Source organism: Myxine glutinosa, chromosome 6, assembly GCF_964187855.1.
Source record: "Myxine glutinosa chromosome 6, kmMyxGlut1.1, whole genome shotgun sequence".
NCBI classification, from domain to species: Eukaryota; Metazoa; Chordata; class Myxini; order Myxiniformes; family Myxinidae; genus Myxine; species Myxine glutinosa.
Window position 1 is genome coordinate 97,018,923 of NC_136266.1, and position 16,220 is coordinate 97,035,142.

The following is a 16,220-nucleotide window of genomic DNA, read 5'->3' on the forward strand; positions in this document are numbered from 1 at the left end:
CGTGTTTGAATCAGACTTTTATTTAAAGAAGAAAGGCACTCATAGAAGAGGATTTCATCTTGGATATAAAAAACATGTTGATTTTCTTTATGCATCCAATAATTATAGCTCACTCAGTTGCTCCTGCCTGACACTTTGCTTACAGCTTTCGTGTTTTATTCACTTTTAGCGTTCCTGCCTCTTTTTCTTGAGGTCCCCTCTGCAACATCTTTCCACTAAGACAATATTCTGTGTTCTCTGTTCTCACCTTCAACCATGCTATTTGAGGATGCAGTGTATGATTCACCTGCATTTGCATGAGACCAATTCAGATGGTCATGGCACTTTGACTTCCAACCCAGAAGGCTGCTCTGGATTGGCTAAAAGGCATAATCTCTCCGAACATGAGCTGCAACCTTCGGCGAGCTGATGATGCAGGCAGGAACTGCTTTGTCCTTCGACTCTTTTTCCATAAGTTGCCATTCTCTAAGAATTTTCAATGAGAAATCTACAATGGGATATCCTTGCGTCAAACAGCCCAGAGATATGGCATCTACGTTTGGGCCTAGATATGATGCTAGGTTATCCTGTGTGACCCCACCACTTGCCTCAATAATTAGGTTGGGGAATTCAGCCTTAAGCTTTTGTGCTTGGTTGTGCAAAGCCTGTGGAGGACATTTGGGGAAAGGGGAAAAAATAATATGATCAAAATCAGGTATTTGTACTGTACAAAGCTTTATGCAGTAGTTGTAAGGAAGATGAAACATTTTTTTGAGTGTTAATGAATGTGTTTATTTCTTACTGGTGGTGGTATGTTGTCCAACATAATTATATCTGCTCCAGCGCTTCCTGCCTCTTTGGCCTCCTCGTCAGTACGGCACTCCACCTCTATCTTGGTGTGATACCCCGCTATGTATCTCGCCTCTTGCACTGCCTGCATATGCACATTCGAGATACACCTACATCAACTGCAGTTACTTTATTCCCCATCAACCATCAGTGCTGGTGAAATAAATAATCATTTAAAATAAATGAACTTCATCAACTTATAGGCACCAGAAGGGCAATAAAAATACAATAGTACAAAGTAACTGAGACATAAGCTTGGCTCACCTCTGAGATGCTTCCGATTGCCCAAATGTGATTGTCTTTGAGCATAACGGTGTCGCTTAGGTTGTGGCGGTGGGTGCCAGCACCACCCACCGCAAGCGCATACTTCTCCACGAGTCTGAATCCTGGCGTGGTTTTTCTTGTGCCCAATACACGACCGTGCCACCTTTGTGCTGCTTGACATGCCCGCCGTGCTACGGTGGCAATTCCACTGGCTCGTGCAATGCAGTTGAGGGCTGCACGCTCCCCAAGCAGAATATTCCGCATCGGACCAGAGACCACTGCTACGCGGCATGGGTCTGCACTGAGGTGTCTAAGTGATTGGAGCAGAAATTAGTATAAATGGTTTAAGCCATAGGTTACATCATATAACTAGAATGGAACTAGGTAGAGTGCATACCTCCGCCAGGCTGAACAGTTTACATTTTGTATCCCGCTGTTAGGACGGATCTGCATTCAGACCTGAACCAAAATCTAATCAGCTCGTTGTTGTCACCGAACCAACTCATCCACCAAGTTTTATCATAACTCGTCCATAACTTTTTGAAATATGATGCTTATGTATCCTTTTTGGCCCCATCTCTCAATGGTGAAGAATCACTTAAAAAGTTATAGTATCCTGATGTGGATCCTCTCCAAAATCTAATCATTTCTTCATTGTCGCATACCCAACCTGTCCACCAAATTTTGTCTGAATCCGTCCACAACTCTGAGATATCCCACACCCACAGAAAAACAAACAGACAGGGTTGAAAACATAACCTCCGTCCACCGTCGGTGGCGGAGGTAAATATAGTTAACTTTTGAACTTTTATGTGTTTTGCCAATGGAAGTAATTCCGTAACCTGCTCCAGGGCTAGTTTGTCCACTCTGGCCTTTGCACCTTCACTAGTGTTGCAAAGTACAAACAATAAAGAGCAATCAAAGATTGCAGACCCTCACCAGGACGTGTTTTGTGTTTTTTAAGGCTTTTGTGTTAAAACAAATAGTGGCCGAACCATGTGACCGATGACGTCATCATTATTTTTTTTCTCCACCAATTTATCCATAGCTGATGCTCAAGAAATTTCATCCTGATCGGATTACGTTCTGTATGTGTCTAATTATGACGTCATAATGGAGGCACCTATGACATCATCATTAACATTTTATTCCCCATGGAGAGTTCTTTACAATGAGCCATGTCTCAATTTTTTTCTATTCAGCGCTTTCGGAGATATAAAGGTGCAAAATTTTTCAGTTTTTCCAAGATGGCGGCCGAACCACGTGACCTATGACGGCATAATTATCATTAAAAAATTATACAGGTGGAGTTGCAGCTATGGTGAAAATTTCCTGTCAATCGGACCAACGGTTGCAGAGAAAATCATATTTATTCTGTGCGGACAAACAAACAAACGGATTCAAATGCAATACCCTCTCCTCTGGCGAGGGTAATATAACACTGCTGAAGGTGCAACGGCCAGAGGTGACAAACTAGCCCTGGAACATGCTACCATGTATCATGGATAATTTAGGTTGCCTGTGATCATCAACATTTTATTTTAATCCACTCACTGGGTATCAACTATCTGTGGCAGACTCTGATCTGCCACTGGGTATCAACAGATCTGCCTGCTGGCAGACTCTGATCAACTGCTTCTGCCCTGTCGATGGACTGACCATTGGAGATCACAATAGTGCATTTCTGCAAAGTGAAACAAATTTTGAGAGTTGAACACTCGATCACTCCAACTTTGGAAGCAACCATTTTTCTTGCTATTTACAAGGACACTGCAAAGTCTGGATCTGTTGGCCTGGCAGGATAGCTCAAAGGTAGCATACTTGCCTTTGAGCTATCTAGTCTGGATGTGATTTCCAGTCCAACTGTAAACTGTCTTCCTGGTACTTCGCAAGCAGCTGCATCAATGAGCATGTCCTCCATCGGAGTAGATTCTGTCCTATCTGCTACCATTAGCTGGCATACGATCAAAATCCCACAGTGCCTTTTGAAAAAGGTAGGCCATGTGTGCTCGTATTTACAATTTATTTACGTATTTACAACAGGTTTACAATTTCCTGACCAAATCTATAGCCATGCTTCAGTAATGACGTAATCAGGAGACCTTGTGACCGAATTATGGTCAAATATGTGTTTGCTTGTATTAATGTTGTAGAAGTTGATCTGTTTATTCAGATTCAAAGAAGCTGGCAATTTGACCACAACAACATTAGCAGTTGTGAATTATACTTTCACTGCCTATTTCATTCTGGAGATCTAAATCCACCATCTGTAGAATCTTATGTGTCTGTGTCTGCCTGACCACGATACTTTTGGTCGTTTCTTATCCAATCTCAACCAAACTTGACAGGAGGATTGAGGATCACATGATGGAGGTTGTCGTGACTGTTTGCCCCCCCCCCCCCCCCCACTCCCCCTTCCCAAAGAGGCTTTCTGTCTTTGGCAAAATCCGTGTTGAGGAGTATGTCCGTGTTAGAATAGCTTATCATGGATTTTTTTCAAGGCCGATTCCAACAACAAAACTAATAATGACACTAATGATAATAGCATAATATTAATGTTATTACAAAACAATATTGATACAAATAATATTCCCCCTCCTCAAGGGGTTTTTCCTCCTTGAACAAACGCAGTGTCAATGTGTATAAATAGCTTATCGTGGCATTTGTCGGGGCAGCCCGACCAGAAGTTAAAAAAATATTATAAACCACAAACACATATGAGTACCTTTTGAAACAGTCGCTACTGCTGGTTAACACTAAACTGAAGGAGGAAACTTGGGGTGTATTCAGTTACCAAGCAGATAGCTAGCGCTTGTCAAGCCAGCCGTTCCTTATCAACGGTTTTGAATGGAGTGCTTGCTCGAATGCTGAAGCCACTTGGCGAGTGCTCTACAAGAAACTTGGTAACTGAACACACTCCCGATGTTTTTGAGGCACAAGCCTAGATCTCCTGTAATCTATATATCCCAGAGAAGATAATAACGTGACCCATTCTGCCGCTCCCATATGGAGTGGGTGTACAAGTTCAACAATATTTTAACTCTTAGAGTGCAGTAATCTTACGGTAGAGGTTCATCTCCGTCATCATAGAACCATTCCACAGTGCAGCAGAGTTCTGAAAATATGGCAGACACAAATGGTGCGCCAGCGAGCACACCTGGTGTCTTGCAAAGCAGTGCAGCATGTCCTTCTCGGTCCCCGACCATCATTCCCGCTACGTCAAAACCTGGGACATCCTCATGGAGCCAAGCACGTACCAACTTGGACACGCTATGTGGTGGTAGAACGTGTGCCAAGTTCCCTCGGAACTTCCGCTCAGAAGCTGCCATGTGGTCACGACTCCCGAGTGAAACTTCCAACTGCAACGTATGGTTGTCATCAGCAAAAATAATGTATGTAATGTTATACATCACTATGTCTGCTCTGGACGGTCGTGAGAACATCGGATGAGCATCTGAGACAGCCTCAAAGCATGGAGTTTAAGGTAGAGGTTACAAAAATTGATAAACTGGTGATTTCTTCTCCCTAGACTCATTTTATTATTATAAACCTCATACCCAGACATCCTGATACCAAGAGCGCACATGTATGTAGGTGGTCGCTAAAGCTGGCAAGTTTAGCCAGATCCACATCGCATCCACTTACAAGATGAGATGATTATGCTGGAAGTTGTTTGAAGGAGTGAGTAAAAATGCTGATTAATGCTCCGTTACTTGTGCATAACATCAAATGTGATGTGTGCTCCTCGATATCTATAAACAAAACAAAAGTGTCTAATCAAATGCATGTTACATGACCATTAAGGTTTTGGATTCTAATAACCAAACTGGTCTCAGGAAAACTACCATGCAGCTATCAGATTTGCAATAAATACTCAGATGATTCATTAATAACTTTTAAGGAGGTGGAGGTTTGAAATAGGGTCAATCTTATAGTTCTATGCTGAACCCTATCGATGGCAGCTATGTCCTTCCTCAGATGTGGTGACCAACACTGCACACAATATTCTAGATGAGGCCTCACTAAATTCCTGTACAATGTTAACACTACCTCTTTTGATTCATTTTATCCCCCTACAAATACTACCTAAAACCGTTTGCTTTACCTATAGATACCTGGCACCGTGCTGTCTGCTTACCCCCCCCCCCCCCCCCCATGCAGTGCCTTCAGAAAGTAATCACACACCTTGTCTTTTTTCACATTTGATGTTACAGCCTGAATTCAAAATGCATTAAATTGAGATTTTTTTTTTGTCACTGACCTACACATAATACCCCATAATGTCAAAGTGGATTTTTTGGGGGAAATTCTTAAAAAATAATTAACAATGAAAAGCTGAAATGTCTCGAGTCAATAAGTATTCAACCCCTTTGCAATGACATTGCAAATTGAGCTCAGGTGCATCCAATTTCCTTTGATCATCCTTGAGATGTCTCTCCAACTTGATTGGAGTCCACCTGTGGCCAACTCAATTGATTGGACATGATTTAGAAAGAAACACAATTCTATCCATGCTCCCACATTTGACAGTGCATGTCAGAGCAGAAACCCTGCGATGAAGTGCAAGATAACATTGAGGAGGCATAGATCTGGGGAAGGGTATAAAACAATTTCTAGAGTGTTGAAAGTTCCCAAAAGCACAGTGAGTTTCATCATTAGGAAATGGAAAGAATATGGAACTACCCAGACTCTTCCGAGAGCTGGCCGTCCAACCAAACTGAGCAACTCGACGAGAATAAAACTTAGTCAGAGAGGTGATCGAGAACCAAATGACCACTGATAGAACTACAGAGGTCCTTGGCTGAGATTTGAGAACCTGCCAGAAGGACAACAGTCTCTGCAGAACTTCACAAATCTAGGCTTTATGGGGCAGTGGCCAGACAGAAGCAACTCCGAAGAAAAAGGCACATGCCAGCATATCTGGAGTTTCTGGAGGCACATTAAAGACTCTGAGAGCATTAGGTAAAATGTTCTGTGGTTTGATGAGACAAATATTGAACTCTTTGGCCTGAATGCAAAATGCTACATCTGGTGGAAACCGAGCACAGCTCATCACCCATCTAACACCATCCCTATCATTAAGCATGGTGGTGGCATCATGCTATGGGGATGCTTTTCAGCGGCAGAGGCTGGGAGACTTGTAAGGATAGAGGGAACAATGAATGGAGACAAATACAGTCAAACCCTTGAAGATAACCTGCTTCAGAGTGCAAAAGACTTTAGACTGAGGTGAATATTTATGTTCCAACAGGACAATGACCCCAAGCATACAGCCAAAGCAACACTGGAATGGCTTCAGAACAAGAACATGAAATTCCTTAAATGGCCCAGCAAAAACCCAAACTTGAATCCTAATGATAATCTCAGAAAGACTTGAAGATACTGATGCTCCCCATCCAACTTGACAGAGCTTGACCAAATCTGCAAGGAAGAATGTGAGAAACTCCTCAAATCCAGATGTGCAAACCTGATATGTGATGTGCGATCACCCACAGCACAGGTATACAATCACCCATAACACAGGTATACAATCACCCACAGCACAGGCATACAATCACCCATAACACAGGTATACAATCACCCACAACACAGGTAAACAATCACCCACAACACAAGTATACAATCAGCCACAACACAGGTATACAATCAGCCACAACACAGGTATACAATCACCCACAACACAGGTATACAATCACCCACAACACAGCTAAACAATCACCCACAACACAGCTAAACAATCACCCACAGCACAAGTATACAATCACCGACAGCACAGGTATACAATCACCCACAGCACAGGTATACAATCACCCACAGCACAGGTATACAATCACCCACAGCACAAGTATACAATCACCCACAGCACAAGTATACAATCACCCACAGCACAAGTATACAATCACCCACAGCACAAGTATACAATCACCCACAACACAGCTAAACAATCACCCACAACACAGCTAAACAATCACCCACAACACAGCTAAGCAATCACCCACAGCACAAGTATACAATCACCGACAGCACAGGTATACAATCACCCACAGCACAAGTATACAATCACCCACAGCACAAGTATACAATCACCCACAGCACAAGTATACAATCACCCACAGCACAAGTATACAATCACCCACAGCACAAATATACAATCACCCACAGCACAAGTATACAATCACCCACAGCACAAGTATACAATCACCCACAGCACAAGTATACAATCACCCACAGCACAAGTATACAATCACCGACAGCACAGGTATACAATCACCCATAACACAGGTATACAATCACCCACAGCACAAGTATACAATCACCCACAGCACAAGTATACAATCACCGACAGCACAGGTATACAATCACCCATAACACAGGTATACAATCACCCACAGCACAGGTATGCAATCACCCACAGCACAAGTATACAATCACCCACAGCACAGGTATGCAATCACCCACAGCACAAGTATACAATCACCCACAGCAGAGGTATACAATCACCCATAGCACAGGTATCCAATCACCCACAGCACAGGTATACAATCACCCACAGCACAGGTATACAATCACCCACAGCACAGGTATACAATCACCCACAGCACAGGTATACAATCACCCACAGGACAGGTATACAATCACCCACAGCACAGGTATGCAATCACCCACAGCACAGGTATACAATCACCCACAGCACAGGTATACAATCACCCACAGCACAGGTATACAATCACCCACAGCACAGGTATACAATCACTCACAACACAGGTATACAATCACCCACAACACAGGCATACAATCACCCACAACACACGTATACAATCACCCACAACACAGGCATACAATCACCCACAACACACGTATACAATCACCCACAGCACACGTATGCAATCACCCACAACACAGGTATACAATCACCCACAGCACAAGTATACAATCACCCACAACACAGGTATACAATCACCCACAGCACAGGTATACAATCACCCACAACACAGGCATGCAATCACCCACAGCACAGGTATGCAATCACCCACAGCACAAGTATACAATCACCCACAGCACAGTTATGCAATCACCCACAGCACAAGTATACAATCACCCACAGCACAGGTATGCAATCACCCACAGCACAGGTATACAATCACCCACAGCACAAGTATACAATCACCCACAGCACAGGTATACAATCACCCACAGCACAGGTATACAATCACCCACAGCACAAATATACAATCACCCACAGCACAGTTATGCAATCACCCACAGCACAAGTATACAATCACCCACAGCACAGGTATGCAATCACCCACAGTACAGGTATACAATCACCCACAGCACAGGTATACAATCACCCACAGCACAAATATACAATCACCCACAGCACAGTTATGCAATCACCCACAGCACAAGTATACAATCACCCACAGCACAGGTATGCAATCACCCACAGCACAGGTATACAATCACCCACAGCACAAGTATACAATCACCCACAGCACAGGTATACAATCACCCACAGCACAGGTATACAATCACCCACAGCACAGGTATACAATCACCCACAGTACAGGTATACAATCACCCACAGCACAGGTATACAATCACCCACAGCACAGGTATACAATCACCCACAGCGCAGGTATACAATCGCCCACAGCACAGGTATACAATCACCCACAGCACACGTATACAATCACCCACAACACAGGTATACAATCACCCACAGCACAGGTATACAATCACCCACAGCACAGGTATACAATCACCCACAACACAGGTATACAATCACCCACAGCACAAGTACGCAATCACCCACAGCACAGGTATGCAATCACCCACAGCACAAGTACACAATCACCCACAGCACAGGTATGCAATCACCCACAGCACAAGTATGCAATCACCCACAGTGCAGGTATACAATCACCTACACAGGTATACAATCACCCACAGCACAGGTATACAATCACCCACAGCACAGGTATACAATCACCCACAGCACAGGTATACAATCACCCACAGCACAGGTATACAATCACCCACAGCACAGGTATACAATCACCCACAGCACAGGTATACAGTGACCCACAGCACAGGTGTACAATCACCCACAACACAGGTATACAATCACCCACAACACAGGTATACAATCACCCACAACACAGGTATACAATCACCCACAGCACAGGTATACAATCACCCACAACACAGGTATACAATCACCCACAGCACAGGTATACAATCACCCACAGCACAGGTATACAATCACCCACAGCACAGGTATACAATCACCCACAGCACAGGTATACAATCACCCACAGCACAGGTATACAATCACCCACAGCACAGGTATACAATCACCCACAGCACAGGTATACAATCACCCATAACAGGTATACAATCACCCACAGCACAAGTATACAATCACCCACAGCACAGTTATACAATCACCCACAGCACAGGTATAAAATCACCCACAGCACAGGTATACAATCACCCACAGCACAGGTATACAATCACCCACAGCACAGGTATACAATCACCCACAACACAGGTATACAATCACCGACAGCACAGGTATGCAATCACCCACAGCACAAGTATACAATCACCCACAACACAGGTATACAATCACCCACAACACAGGTATACAATCACCCACAGCACAGGTATGCAATCACCCACAACACAGGTATACAATCACCCACAGCACAAGTATACAATCACTGACAGCACAGGTATGCAATCACCCATAGCACAGGTATACAATCACCCACAACACAGGTATACAATCACCCACAGCACAAGTATACAATCACCGACAGCACAGGTATGCAATCACCCACAGCACAAGTATACAATCACCCACAGCACAGGTATGCAATCACCCACAGCACAAGTATACAATCACCCACAGCACAGTTATGCAATCACCCACAGCACAAGTATACAATCGCCCACAGCACAGGTATACAATCACCCACAGCACAAGTATACAATCACCCACAGCACAGGTATACAATCACCCACAGCACACGTATACAATCACCCACAACACACGTATACAATCACCCACAGCACAAGTATACAATCACCCACAACACAGGTATACAATCACCCACAGCACAAGTACACAATCACCCACAGCACAAGTATACAATCACCCACAGCGCAGGTATACAATCACCCACAGCACAGGTATGCAATCACCCACAGCACAGGTATGCAATCACCCACAGCACAAGTATACAATCACCCACAGCGCAGGTATACAATCACCCACAGCACAGGTATACAATCACCCACAGTACAGGAATACAATCACCCACAGCACAGGTATACAATCACCCACAGCACAGGTATAAAATCACCCACAGCACAGGTATACAATCACCCACAGCACAGGCATACAATCACCCACAGCACAGGTATACAATCACCCACAGCACAGGTATACAATCACCCACAGCACAGGTATACAATCACCCATAACAGGTATACAATCACCCACAGCACAGGTATACAATCACCCACAACACAGGTATACAATCACCCACAGCACAGGTATACAATCACCCACAGCACAGGTATAAAATCACCCACAACACACGTATACAATCACCCACAACACAGGTATACAATCACCCACAGTACAGGAATACAATCACCCACAGCACACGTATACAATCACCCACAACACAGGTATACAATCACCCACAGCACACGTATACAATCACCCACAGCACACGTATACAATCACCCACAGCACAGGTATACAATCACCCACAGCACACGTATACAATCACCTTGGTGTCCTTGTGTTTGATACTTCTGCCACCCCCTCCCCCCAAGCCCTCTCCCTCCCACACATCTCCCTGCTCTTAAATGTTATGTGCCCTCAAGTGTTTGTGTGCTTCCCCTTCTCTTGTCTTCCGCTCCCTCTTTTTATATATTTTGTTTGTCTGGTTGATTTGTTTGTGAAGTAAATGTCAGCTCTTTCACGAGCCTCGATTCAGTATACAAAAAAAAACAAAAAAAACCCACAACACAGGTATACAATCACCCACAGCACAAGTATACAATCACCGACAGCACAGGTATACAATCACCCACAACACAGTTATAAAATCACCCACAACACAGGGGTACAATCACCCACAGCACAGGTATACAATCACCCACAACACAGGTATACAATCACCCACAACACACGTATACAATCACCCACAACACAGGTATACAATCACCCACAACACACGTATGCAATCACCCACAACACAGGTATACAATCCCACACTACAGGTATACAATCACCCATAGCACACTACAGGTATACAATCACCCACAGCACACTACAGGTATACAATCAACCACAGCACACTGCAGGTATATAATCACCCACAGCACAGGTGCAGCCGTGGCCAAAAATATTGGCACCCTAGCACTTTTTCAAATAATGCACCATTTCTTCCAGAAAATTGTTGAAATTAAAATTTATTTTGGTATCCACATTTGTATTTCTTTGGTTTGCAGTGAAACCAAACAAACAAATGAGCATGGAGAAAACCAGGGAATGGTCTGAGGTCAGATTTTTTTTTTTTTGTATACTGAATCGAGGCTCGTGAAAGAGCTAACATTTATTTCACAAACAAATCAACCAGACAAACAAAATATATAAAAAGAGGGAGCGTAAGACAAGATCGGGAGAGAAGGGGAAGCACACAAACATAACATTTGAGAGTAGGGAGATGTGTGGGAGGGAGAGGGCTTGGGGGGAGGAGGCGTGGGAAGGGAGGGAGGGGGGGGGGGGTTGGAGAAGTATAAAACACAAGGACACCAAGGACTTCCAGGACAGAAGTTGGTATTTCAAAAAAGTGGATTTGGGGTGAAATTAGCAGGGGTAGAAAAGATCAAGGTTTTGGATGGGGGAAGATAAGAGATGGTGGTGAACAGCTGTTTTAAAGACCTGGAGGGTGGAGTGGGATTGAAGAGAGTGAGGGAGTTTGTTCCAGAGGCGGGAGAAAAGAGGAATGAAGGAGTGAAGGTGAGGCGAGAGTCTTGATTTTGGCAGTTTAACCATAAGAGGGTTGCAGGCAGATCTTGTGCGACCTGTCGGAATATTTGGGGGACAGCCCAGAGAGAGCTGGGGAGGCAAGGCCAGAGAGGAGTCGGTAGAAGACGGAAAGACCACCCACCTGCCTGCGGTGAGTGAGTGAAAGGCCCTTGGAGTTAGCTTCATCGCGGGAGATTCCAATGATTCTGAACGCTTTGGTTTCAACAGCGTGAAGACGAGCTAGGTGTGAGGCAGGAGCACCAGCCCAGAGGGGAGAGCAGTATTCCATTGAGCTGCGGATGAAAGCCTTGTATGTGGTGAGGAGCTCAGGTGTGCCAAGGAAGGACTTCGTACGACGGAGGATGCCCAGTCGGTGACTGGCTTTGGAGGCCAGATTTGAAATGTGGTTTTCCCAGGAAAGATCATGGCAGATAGTGAGACCCAAAAGCTTGAGTGACAGAACTTCTTGGAGAGGATTATTCAGAAAGTGGATGGGAGGGTTGTCCAGTCGGTCTTTTCGGAGAGACATCGTAAGAGTGTGAGATTTGTCAGGATTGAAAGACATGTTCCACTTGTTTGCCCAGTCTGATTTTGTCCAGGTCTGCAGAGAGTGAGGAGGCTGCAAACTGCCGATCTGACGGATGAGGAATGGAGCGACAGAGAGTAGAGTCATCAGCAAAGAGATAGAGAGGATTTTCAAGAGAGTCAGAGAGATCATTGATGAAGACCAGAAAAAGCACAGGGCCCAGAACACTGCCTTGGGGAACTCTAGCCTGAACAGGAAGAGGAGATGAGAGAAACCCATTCAGGGCCACACGTTGACTACGACTAGAGAGGAAGTCCGCCAGCCATGCGTGGAGATTTCCATGGATACCAAAGGAGGAGAGTTTGGCGAGCAGAGCGGGGTGCCAGACCGTATCGAAGGCACGTGATATGTCAAGGGAGACGGCTCTAATTTCCTGTTTGGCATTGAGGACCTCCATATATTGTTGAGAAAGCAGAAGCAGCATGTCCAGAGTAGAGTGACCAGGTCTGAAACCAAATTGATGATCAGAGATCAAGCCATTGGAGAAGAGGAAAGATTTCATATCTGAAGCAATGATGGATTCCATGACTTTGCTGATAATTGGGAGAAGGCTGATTGGTCTGTAGTTGCTAGGATCTGTTTTTGCACCTTTTTTGTGCAAAGCTGTGATGTTGGCTGATTTCCAAGCAGATGGCAGATGACCTTGAGCAAAAGAGAGTGTGAAGAGAACAGAGAGAGGGAGTGAAAGAGCAGAAGAACAGGATTTTAGGACCCGTGGGCTGATGCCGTCAGGTCCAGTTGCAGAATCAGAGTCGAGGGTTGACAGAAACTTTTCCACAAGATACAAGATTGTCGCTGAGCATGGACAATCTCAAGGCTACAAGTCCATCTACAGGGATCTGGATGTTCTGTGTCCACCTTACACAATGTTATCAGGAAGTTTAAGGCCCATGGCACTGTAGCCAACCTCTCTGGATGTGGCCGCAAGAAAACATGATCGAAGACTGCAGCGAAGGATTGTTCGCATGGTGGAGAAAGCACCTCGATCAACTGCCAAATAGATTCAAGCTGACCTTCAGACACAAGCTACGACAGTTTCAACTCACACCATGAAAGAGGGTTTGTGAAATATCGCCAACTCGATGAAAGGGGGTTCTGTGGTAGGAGGCCTAGGAGGACCCCACTGCTGAGAGAGAGACATAAGAAAACCCGAGTGGAGTTTGCCAAAACAAACCTGAACAAGCCAAAATCCCAAACACACTTCAAAAAGCACCCAGGAATGGTTCAAGACAAAGCGCTGGACTGTTCTGAAGTGGCCAGCAATGAGCCCAGATCTAAATCCCATTGAACACCTGTAGGGAGATCTGAAAACAGCAGTTGGGAGAAGGCACTCTTCAAATCTGGGAGAAATGGAGCAGCTTGCACAAGAAGAGTAGGCCAAACTACCAGTAGAGCGGTGCAGGAAGCTCATTCATGGCTATAGGAAGCGCTTGACTGCAGTTATTTTGTCCAAAGGATGTGCTACCAAATATTAAATCTCGGGTGTCAATAATTTTGTCAATGCCATTTATTTTCCTTTCTGATTTGAAAGGATATAATAAATTCTGAATCAAAAACAAAGGTTCTGTAATATTAACAGTGAAATAAAGAATTGTGGAGACCAAATACTTTTGTCAATTTCAACTTACTTTTTAGAGAAAATTGTAAGTTATTTGAAAAAAGTGCAATGGTGCCAATATTTTTGGCCACGACTGTACATACAATCTCCCACAGCACAGGTATACAATCACGCATCCATACCTTATCAAGCTATCTACCAGTCCTGTTAATGAATGTCTGTGTACTCCTGTAATTCCAGACTCCAGGTTAAACCATCTACTCTTTTACTGCTGCTACTTTTCCAGGTTAGTAAAAGCAGAAGGTTAGTTGCACATGACATCACCAAGATCGCCAGTTATAACACAAAGTGGCCTCAAAGAGAATAATAACATGAGCGGAGAAACACTTTTGAGCAAAGGATGGAGGTTAAGGAGTAACAGATATTACATTAGTGGGGCAACTTAGCATAACAATTGTGCATTTTGTGAGGAAACACCAAATTTGGCACACTAGTAGACTATCCTATTATGAACAGATTTGGATATTGGGCCATCTCAAATTCAGCCTCTGATGGCTGTGGCAGGCATTTTCCAAAATGACACCTTCAGCTTGTTCTGACGAATTGCATCATCAATTGGCTTGGTCCTTTCCACCAGGCATTCTCTGGTGAAAGCCTGGAACTGCTCTTGGCCAATCTTCTTCACATTCCTGACAGTCTCAACTGCAACAGGACCTGCAATTTCCTTTGTGTCAAGGACAACCAGATCCATGCTCTCTTCCTCAAAGGGGTTGCCAAGCTCTTCTATGACGCTGACAAGGGCGCGGACATCCTTGGCGAAAGAGGTCTGCACACTTGGTGTCTGGTCGTGATGACGTGTGTCCTCTCGCCTCCCCCGGTGTCGATGGCCACCTTGGAACTCTTCTATGGCCCTGGCAACTTCTGGCCCGGAAATCATCCAACGCCGCAGGGCACTTGGGTTGTCAGTGAGGCCGACTGCTCCACCATCTCCTTTGATGCAGGCGTTATTCTGTTCATGCGCCTGGTCGATTGGGATCGAAGAGAACACCTTCTTCGTCTTCTGTACAGTGAAGTTGCCAGCCCTGAATTCTCTGGCTACATCTGGGTGCTTCATTGGGAGTGCAACCATGTCCCTCAGGTGAACAGGGACCCACCTGGCATAGTGTGTGTGGTCTAAGGCATGGAACCATGGGACCAGTTCCGTCAGGGAATCAAGGTACATCGTGAATGAAGCCTGCCGCAGAGAACGCACGTAGACCAGTACCAACATCTCTAGTTCCAGCACAGTTGCCCAGTACTGAAAGTTGGGAATGTCTTCTCCTCTCTGGTGACACCAGTCTTCGAACTCAGGCAGGTCTTCTGCATCATCAGCATATGTCATACAGTGGCGTTCATAAGCACGGTGTTGCAGGATGTGCAGTGCCGCTGCAGTGATGTGATGAGCTCTTCTTTTGCGGGTGACGTGGGCAGCTCGCAGGAAGGAGTCGGCCGTCCCTGGCGTTGCAATCTCAGCTTGCAAATCTGCAAAATCTTGCAAAAATCAAATCTCTGAATCTGAGATGGCCCAATATCCAGATCCTTTCATAATATGATAGTCTACTAGTGTGCCAAATTTGGTGCTTTCCTCACAAAATGCATAATTGTTATGCTATATTTAGCTTAGCTGCCGGACTACATCAGTACGTACTAATGACGTTCATTCAACTCATCGGTTTGGGAAATCCGTCGCCTTGCCAAACACGTACCGATAAAGAACCTCCCGCCTTCGGGGCAGTGATGGAAGTGGAAGAGGCAGATGGGGGAATGAGATATTTAGGATCTGAAAAGAATGGGGGCGGGGAATAGTGAAAGGGTGTGATTGGTCACAGCAACTTGGAGGGCGGGTCCTGGGAGGAAAGGGGTGGTGCCATGTTGTATTTCACAATTCCTCT

General features: G+C 44.9%; 1 protein-coding gene across 3 annotated transcripts; it reads right to left on the minus strand.

The window, feature by feature from the left end:
- Positions 1-16,079, minus strand: QPRT (quinolinate phosphoribosyltransferase). Of its 3 annotated transcripts, none has more exons than XM_068120538.2 (5): positions 16,035-16,079; positions 4,156-4,451; positions 1,093-1,402; positions 782-913; positions 1-644 (listed from the first exon to the last, which is right to left on the minus strand). In XM_068120538.2, the coding sequence occupies exons 2-5, from the start codon at positions 4,419-4,421 to the stop codon at positions 360-362; spliced, it is 993 nt and encodes a 330-aa protein (XP_067976639.1). In that variant the 5' UTR covers positions 4,422-4,451; positions 16,035-16,079; the 3' UTR covers positions 1-359. The 3 variants fall into 3 exon arrangements, with proteins under 3 accessions (XP_067976639.1, XP_078636304.1, XP_078636305.1); XM_078780178.1 differs by having other exon boundaries at positions 15,977-16,078; XM_078780179.1 differs by lacking the exon at positions 16,035-16,079 and adding an exon at positions 4,738-4,844.
- Between the last annotated feature and the right edge of the window lie 141 nt (positions 16,080-16,220).